Here is a 9,679-nt window from a genome sequence, read left to right as displayed (position 1 = left end):
CTGGTATCACTGTTGTTATCACTGCTGTTATCACTGTTGTTATCGCTGTCGTTATCACAGCTGTTATCACTGTTGTTATCACTGTTATCACTGCTGTTATCACTGCTGTTATCACTGTTGTTATCACTGTTGTTATCACTGTTGTTATCACTGCTGTTATCACTGCTGTTATCACAGCTGTTATCACTGTTGTTATCACTGTTGTTGTTATCGCTGTCGTTATCACAGCTGTTATCACTGTTGTTATCACTGTTGTTGTTATCGCTGTCGTTATCACAGCTGTTATCACTGTTGTTATCACTGTTGTTATCGCTGTCGTTATCACAGCTGTTATCAATGTTGTTATCACTGTTGTTATCACTGGTATCACTGTTGTTATCACTGTCGTTATCACTGTTGTTATCACAGCTGGTATCACTGTTGTTATCACTGTTGTTATCACTGTTGTTATCACTGGTATCACTGTTGTTATCGCTGTCGTTATCACAGCTGTTATCAATGTTGTTATCACTGTTGTTATCACTGGTATCAATGTTGTTATCACTGTTGTTATCACTGGTATCACTGTTGTTATCACTGTCGTTATCACTGTTGTTATCACAGCTGGTATCACTGTTGTTATCACTGGTATCACTGTTGTTATCACTGTCGTTATCACTGTTGTTATCACAGCTGGTATCACTGTTGTTATCACTGTTGTTATCACTGTTGTTATCACTGCTGTTATCACTGCTGTTATCACTGTTGTTATCACTGTTGTTATCACTGCTCTTATCACTGCTGTTATCACAGCTGTTATCACTGTTGTTATCACTGCTGTTACCACTGCTGTTATCACTGTTGTTATCACTGTTGTTATCACTGTCATTATCACTGTTGTTGTTATCACAGCTGCTATCACTGTCATTATCACAGCTGCTATCACTGTTGTTATCACTGCTCTTATCACTGCTGTTATCACTGCTGTTATCACTGTTGTTATCACTGTTGTTATCACTGTCATTATCACAGCTGTTATCACTGCTGGTATCACTGTTGTTATCACTGCTCTTATCACTGCTGTTATCACTGCTGTTATCACTGTTGTTATCACTGCTGTTATCACTGCTGTTATCACTGCTGTTATCACTGCTGGTATCACTGTTGTTATCACTGCTCTTATCACTGCTCTTATCACTGTTGTTATCACTGTTGTTATCACAGCTGTTATCACTGTCATTATCACAGCTGTTATCACTGTTGTTATCACTGTTATCACTGTTGTTATCACTGTTGTTATCACTGATGTTATCACTGGTATCACTGCTGGTATCACTGTTGTTATCACTGCTCTTATCACTGATGTTATCACTGTTGTTATCACTGTTGTTATCACTGTCGTTATCACTGTTATCACTGTTGTTATCACTGTCATTATCACTGTTGTTATCACAGCTGTTATCACTGCTGTTATCACAGCTGTTATCACTGTTGTTATCACTGGTATCACTGCTGGTATCACTGTTGTTATCACTGTTGTTATCACTGTCATTATCACAGCTGTTATCACTGTTGTTATCACTGCTCTTATCACTGATGTTATCACTGTTGTTATCACTGTTGTTATCACTGTCGTTATCACTGTTATCACTGTTGTTATCACTGTCATTATCACTGTTGTTATCACAGCTGTTATCACTGTTGTTATCACTGGTATCACTGCTGGTATCACTGATGTTATCACTGTTGTTATCACTGTCATTATCACTGTTGTTATCACTGTTGTTATCACAGCTGTTATCACTGCTGTTATCACTGTTGTTATCACTGTCGTTACCACTGCTGTTATCACTGCAGTATGTAGCATTAGCATTATTCTAGATAGTTATCATTCCTGTTATTATTATGTTACTGCTGATATTGTCTGCAATGAACAGTAATCGCGTAGACCAACACAGGGAAACAGAGGGTGTGTTCTGAAAAGCCATATAACAAAAACAGTGGGCTGCTATTTAAACTGAATCAATTTGCTGTTTTTATCGTGTATCCTGAACAAAGGGCGGGCGGGTTGTCCTCTGCCCCATTCTCCTGCTGAAGCTGTAGTACTGTGTTGTCCTCAGCCCCATTCTCCGGCTGAAGCTATAATACTGTGTTGTCCTCAGCCCCATTCTCCTGCTGAAGCTACAATACTGTGTTGTCCTCAGCCCCATTCTCCGGCTGAAGCTATAATACTGTGTTGTCCTCAGCCCCATTCTCCTGCTGAAGCTATAGTACTCTAACAACACCGTCTCTTGTGTCAACAGCATGGAAATCCATTTCTTCAGCAGGTCCATTTAAAGGTGCATTAGCATACAAATGCAGGGAGGACAACACTGTGTGTGTGTATGTGTGTGTATGTGAATGTGAATGTGTGTGTGTGTGTGTGTGTGTGTGTGTGTGTGTGTGTGTGTGTGTGTGTGTGTGTGTGTGTGTGAGAGAGAGTGCACGTACGTAGCTATAGCCAGAGAGCCCAGGAGAGTAGGGGAGGGTTGGTGGTGAGCTCAGTTCAGTTTAGTGATTCCCGTTGAGTGGATGTGCATTATGATTGCAGCATCAAGCAGTAGTTGTTCAATTAAAACCTGATCGCGGGTTGGCTAATCAGGCTGACGTAGCATTATACCAACTCTCCTCTGATCGCAGGTTGGTTAATCAGGCTGACGTAGCATTATACCAACTCTCCTCTGATCGCAGGTTGGTTAATCAGGCTGACGTAGCATTATACCAACTCTCCTCTGATCGCAGGTTGGCTAATCAGCCTGACGTAGCATTATAACAACTCTGATCGCAGGTTGGTTAATCAGGCTGACGTAGCATTATAACAACTCTCCTCTGATCGCAGGTTGGTTAATCAGGCTGACGTAGCATTATACCAACTCTCCTCTGATCGCAGGTTGGTTAATCAGGCTGACGTAGCATTATACCAACTCTCCTCTGATCGCAGGTTGGTTAATCAGGCTGACGTAGCATTATAACAACTCTCCTCTGATCGCAGGTTGGTTAATCAGGCTGACGTAGCATTATAACAACTCTCCTCTGATCGCAGGTTGGTTAATCAGGCTGACATAGCATTATAACAACTCTCCTCTGATCGCAGGTTGGTTAATCAGGCTGACGTAGCATTATAACAACTCTGATCGCAGGTTGGTTAATCAGGCTGACGTAGCATTATACCAACTCTGAGTGCAGGTTGGTTAATCAGGCAATGAAGCGAGAGAGAGGGGGACCGTGCAGTATAACAACACAGGGGTGGTAGCCGAAGTCTGGATTCCAAGTGGCACCCAATTCCCTATTGGCCCTGGTCTAAAGTAGTGTACTACATTCCGAATAGGATGCCATTGGCCATAGGGCCATGGTCTAAAGTAGTGTACTACATAGCGAATAGGGTGCCACTTGGGACGCAGCCTAGTGTGATTGCGTTTCAAATCGAGATTTCAACCCATTAATGTATAGCATCTGAACCACATGTTTTTTTCCCCAGTATGGATGGTTAATTATAACATTACAGTATAAGTTCATTGCAGACGCTTAGAGTGGCTATGTTTGGTTGGTATGGAAACTATAGTTAAACCGGTAGCAACCTGAGGATGCAGTGTCGAATGTGATATAACCTAATTAGTGTAGGATGGAGTTCATTTAGGATGGAGTTAATGTAGGATTTCAGTTAATGTAGGATGGAGTTCATTTAGGATGGAGTTAATGTAGGATTTCAGTTAAAGTAGGATGGAGTTAATTTAGGATGGAGTTAATGTAGGATTTCAGTTAATATAGGATGGAGTTAATTTAGGATGGAGTTAATGTAGGATTTCAGTTAATGTAGGATGGAGTTAATTTAGGATGGAGTTAATGTAGGATTTCAGTTAATGTAGGATGGAGTTAATTTAGGATGGAGTTAATGTAGGATGGAGTTAATTTAGGATGGAGTTAATGTAGGATGGAGTTAATGTAGGATGTGGGGATGTAATGTAGGGGTATGGTAACTGGTACCTCTATGGGGATGTAATGTAGGGGTAGGGTAACTGGTACCTCTATGGGGATGTAATGCAGGGGTATGGTAACTGGTACCTCTATGGGGATGTAATGTAGGGTAACTGGTACCTCTATGGAGATGTAATGTAGGGTAACTGGTACCTCTATGGGGATGTAATGTAGGGTAACTGGTACCTCTATGGATATGTAATGTAGGGTAACTGGTACCTCTATGGGGATGTAATGTAGGGGTATGGTAACTGGTACCTCTATGGGGATGTCATGTAGGGGTATGGTAACTGGTACCTCTATGGGGATGTAATGTAGGGTAACTGGTACCTCTATGGGGATGTAATGTAGGGTAACTGGTACCTCTATGGGGATGTAATGTAGGGTAACTGGTACCTCTATGGGGATGTAATGTAGGGGTATGGTAACTGGTACCTCTATGGGGATGTAATGTAGGGTAACTGGTACCTCTATGGGGATGTAATGTAGGGGTGTGGTAACTGGTACCTCTATGGGGATGTAATGTAGGGGTATGGTAACTGGTACCTCTATGGGGATGTAATGTAGGGGTATGGTAACTGGTACCTCTATGGGGATGTAATGTAGGGTAACTGGTACCTCTATGGGGATGTAATGTAGGGGTATGGTAACTGGTACCTCTATGGGGATGTAATGTAGGGGTGTGGTAACTGGTACCTCTATGGGGATGTAATGTAGGGGTATGGTAACTGGTACCTCTATGGGGATGTAATGTAGGGTAACTGGTTCCTCTATGGGGATGTAATGTAGGGTAACTGGTACCTCTATGGGGATGTAATGTAGGGGTGTGGTAACTGGTACCTCTATGGGGATGTAATGTAGGGGTAGGGTAACTGGTACCTCTATGGGGATGTAATGTAGGGGCATGGTAACTGGTACCTCTATGGGGATGTAATGTAGGGGTATGGTAACTGGTACCTCTATGGGGATGTAATGTAGGGTAACTGGTACCTCTATGGGGATGTAATGTAGGGTAACTGGTACCTCTATGGGGATGTAATGTAGGGTAACTGGTACCTCTATGGGGATGTAATGTAGGGGTATGGTAACTGGTACCTCTATGGGGATGTAATGTAGGGTAACTGGTACCTCTATGGGGATGTAATGTAGGGTAACTGGTACCTCTATGGGGATGTAATGTAGGGGTATGGTAACTGGTACCTCTATGGGGATGTAATGTAGGGTAACTGGTACCTCTATGGGGATGTAATGTAGGGGTGTGGTAACTGGTACCTCTATGGGGATGTAATGTAGGGGTATGGTAACTGGTACCTCTATGGGGATGTAATGTAGGGTAACTGGTTCCTCTATGGGGATGTAATGTAGGGTAACTGGTACCTCTATGGGGATGTAATGTAGGGGTATGGTTACTGGTACCTCTATGGGGATGTAATGTAGGGTAACTGGTACCTCTATGGGGATGTAATGTAGGGTAACTGGTACCTCTATGGGGATGTAATGTAGGGGTATGGTTACTGGTACCTCTATGGGGATGTAATGTAGGGTAACTGGTACCTCTATGGGGATGTAATGTAGGGTAACTGGTACCTCTATGGGGATGTAATGTAGGGTAACTGGTACCTCTATGGGGATGTAATGTAGGGTAACTGGTACCTCTATGGGGATGTAATGTAGGGTAACTGGTACCTCCATGGGGATGTAATGTAGGGGTATGGTTACTGGTACCTCTATGTGGATGTAATGTAGGGTAACTGGTACCTCTATGGGGATGTAATGTAGGGTAACTGGTACCTCTATGGGGATTTAATGTAGGGGCATGGTAACTGGTACCTCTATGGGGATGTAATGTAGGGGTATGGTTACTGGTACCTCTATGGGGATGTAATGTAGGGGTATGGTAACTGGTACCTCTATGGGGATGTAATGTAGGGTAACTGGTACCTCTATGGGGATGTAATGTAGGGTAACTGGTACCTCTATGGGGATGTAATGTAGGGTAACTGGTACCTCTATGGGGATGTAATATAGGGGTATGGTTACTGGTACCTATATGTGGATGTAATGTAGGGTAACTGGTACCTCTATGGGGATGTAATGTAGGGTAACTGGTACCTCTATGGGGATGTAATGTAGGGTAACTGGTACCTCTATGGGGATGTAATGTAGGGTAACTGGTACCTCTATGGGGATGTAATGTAGGGGTATGGTTACTGGTACCTCTATGGGGATGTAATGTATGGTAACTGGTACCTCTATGGGGATGTAATGTAGGGTAACTGGTACCTCTATGGGGATGTACTGTAGGGGTATGGTAACTGGTACCTCTATGGGGATGTAATGTATGGTAACCGGTACCTCTATGGGGACGTAATGTAGGGTAACTGGTACCTCTACGGGGATGTAATGTAGGGGTATGGTTACTGGTACCTCTATGGGGATGTAATGTATGGTAACTGGTACCTCTATGGGGATGTAATGTATGGTAACTGGTACCTCTATGGGGATGTAATGTAGGGTAACTGGTACCTCTATGGGGATGTAATGTAGGGGTATGGTAACTGGTACCTCTATGGGGATGTAATGTATGGTAACTGGTACCTCTATGGGGACGTAATGTAGGGTAACTGGTACCTCTACGGGGATGTAATGTAGGGTAACTGGTACCTCTATGGGGATGTAATGTAGGGTAACTGGTACCTCTATGGGGATGTAATGTAGGGTAACTGGTACCTCTATGGGGATGTAATGTAGGGGTATGGTTACTGGTACCTCTATGGGGATGTAATATAGGGCAACTGATACCTCTATGGGGATGTAATATAGGGGTATGGTAACTGGTACCTCTATGGGGATGTAATGTAGGGTAACTGGTACCTCTATGGGGATGTAATGTAGGGGTATGGTAACTGGTACCTCTATGGGGATGTAATGTAGGGTAACTGGTTCCTCTATGGGGATGTAATGTAGGGTAACTGGTACCTCTATGGGGATGTAATGTAGGGGTATGGTTACTGGTACCTCTATGGGGATGTAATATAGGGCAACTGGTACCTCTATGGGGATGTAATATAGGGGTATGGTAACTGGTACCTCTATGGGGATGTAATGTAGGGTAACTGGTACCTCTATGGGGATGTAATATAGGTGTATGGTAACTGGTACCTCTATGGGGATGTAATGTAGGGGTATGGTAACTGGTTCCTCTATGGGGATGTAATGTAGGGTAACTGGTACCTCTATGGGGATGTAATATAGGTGTATGGTAACTGGTTCCTCTATGGGGATGTAATGTAGGGGTATGGTAACTGGTACCTCTATGGGGATGTAATGTAGGGGTATGGTTACTGGTACCTCTATGGGGATGTAATGTATGGTAACTGGTACCTCTATGGGGATGTAATGTATGGTTACTGGTACCTCTATGGGGATGTAATGTATGGTAACTGGTACCTCTATGGGGATGTAATGTATGGTAACTGGTACCTCTATGGGGATGTAATGTAGAGTAACTGGTACCTCTATGGGGATGTAATGTAGGGGTATGGTAACTGGTACCTCTATGGGGATGTAATGTAGGGGCATGGTAACTGGTACCTCTATGGGGATGTAATGTAGGGGTATGGTAACGGGTACCTCTATGGGGATGTAATGTAGGGTAACTGGTACCTCTATGGGGATGTAATGTAGGGGTATAGTAACTGGTACCTCTATGGGGATGTAATGTATGGTAACTGGTACCTCTATGGGGATGTAATGTAGGGGTATGGTAACTGGTACCTCTATGGGGATGTAATGTATGGTAACTGGTACCTCTATGGGGATGTAATGTAGGGGTATGGTAACTGGTACCTCTATGGGGATGTAATGTAGGGGTATGGTAACTGGTACCTCTTTGGGGATGTAATGTAGGGTAACTGGTACCTCTATGGGGATGAAATGTAATGTAGGGTAACTGGTACCTCTATGGGGATATTAAGATGTCAGGTAACGTGAGAGGTTTTGTAAAAGTGGTTTATAAATGAATAAAATGCATTGTTTGGTCCTACGTGAGGTCACAGAGGGCCGTCCTACTTCCTGATAGAGCGAGCAGCGTAATCAGTGTAAAACCTGTCCCCCGTGATAAATCTCAGTGCACTATTATAAATTGGATCTGGTGGCTTCAACCATTCCCTTTTATGTCCGGAACAGGGTTTGAAATCATTAAAATACTATTTTGTCGTAATATTTCCAACATGACCCATCATCTGTGTTTTTTTTAAGAGTCTTAACAGGTAAAACATTTACACCTGGTACCGAAATAGTGACGTCCTTGATGTGCCGGGTCAATTAGACCCGTAATTTGACACCCCACAATATGTCCTTGACTTTGGTCCATATAACTTTGGTCCATATAACTTTGGTCCATATAACGGTTTGTTCTTGAAACAAGCTGCTTCCTGCAAAGGAATGCTGCAATCACGCTGACCACATAGATATAAGTATCAAATCAAATGTATTTATTATAGCCCTTCTTAGATCAGCTGATATATCAAAGTGCTGTACAGAAACCCAGCCTAAAACCCCAAACAGCAAGCAATGCAGGTGTAGAAGCACGGTGGCTAGGAAAAACTCCATAGAAAGTCCAAAACCTAGGAAGAAACCTAGAGATGAACCAGGCTATGAGGGGTGGAGATTATAACAGAACATGGCCAAGATGTTCAAATGTTCAGAAATGACCAGCATTGTCACGCCCTGGGTGTGGGTGTGGCCAGGGTGTGGGTGTGGGTGTGGCCAGGGTGTGGGTGTGGCCAGGGTGGGACTAGGGTGGGCATTCTATGTCCTTTTTTCTATATGTTGTATTTCTATGTCTTGGCCAAGTATGGTTCTCAATCAGGGACAGCTGTCTATTGTTGTCTCTGATTGAGAACCATACTTAGGTACCCTTTTCTCCCACCTGTTTTGTGGGAAGTTAACCTTGTAGTTGTTCAGGGCACATAGCCCAAAGCTTCACGGTTGTTTTTTTTGTTCTTTGTTTTGTCGGCGTCATTTTTAAATAAAGTTCAAATGTACGCTTACCATGCTGCACCTTGGTCCAGTCCTTCAGCCAGTCGTGACAAGCGTGGTCAAATAATAATAATCACAGTAGCTGTTGAGGGTGCAACAGGTCAGCACCTGCTACCGCTCCTGCTGTCTCCAGAGAGTTGAAAACAGCAGGTCTGGGACAGGTAGCACGTCCGGTGAACAGGTCAGGTTTCCATAGCCGCAGGCAGAACAGTTGAAACTGGAGCAGCACCACGACCAGGTGGACTGGGGACAGCAAGGAGTCATCATGCCAGGTAGTCCTGAGACATGGTCCTAGGGCTCAGGTCCTCCCAGAGAGAGAAATAAAGAGAGTTAGATAGAATTATAGAGAGCATACTTAAATTCACACAGGATACTGGATAAGGCAGGAGAAATAATCCAGATATAACAGACTGACCCTAGCCCCCCGACACATAAACTACTGCAGCATAAATACTGGAGGCTGAGACAGGAGGGGTCAGGAGACACTGTGGCCCCATTCGATGATACCCCCGGACAGGGCCAACAGGCTGGATATAACCCCACCCACTTTGCCAACGCACAGCCCTCACACCACTAGAGGGATATCTTCAACCACCAACTGAGACCATCCTGAGACAAGGCCTAGTATAGCCCACAAAGATCT

The 9,679-nt window shown here is 43.7% G+C and overlaps 1 protein-coding gene across 1 annotated transcript in view; it reads right to left on the bottom strand.

The window, feature by feature from the left end:
- Positions 1 to 8,804, bottom strand: part of LOC135561187 (dentin sialophosphoprotein-like) — a 10,533-nt gene extending 1,729 nt beyond the window's left edge. The window contains exons 1-3 of the mRNA XM_065002329.1: positions 8,722 to 8,804; positions 824 to 1,830; positions 767 to 770 (exon numbers count right to left, since the gene is read on the bottom strand). Of these exons, the coding sequence (XP_064858401.1) occupies positions 767 to 770; positions 824 to 1,830; positions 8,722 to 8,804 (1,094 nt within the window). The remainder of the gene's footprint in view (positions 1 to 766; positions 771 to 823; positions 1,831 to 8,721) is intronic.
- Between the last annotated feature and the right edge of the window lie 875 nt (positions 8,805 to 9,679).

Source organism: Oncorhynchus nerka, linkage group LG16, assembly GCF_034236695.1.
Source record: "Oncorhynchus nerka isolate Pitt River linkage group LG16, Oner_Uvic_2.0, whole genome shotgun sequence".
In the NCBI taxonomy this organism is placed as follows: Eukaryota; Metazoa; Chordata; class Actinopteri; order Salmoniformes; family Salmonidae; genus Oncorhynchus; species Oncorhynchus nerka.
This window is presented reverse-complemented; position numbering and strand designations above follow the sequence as displayed.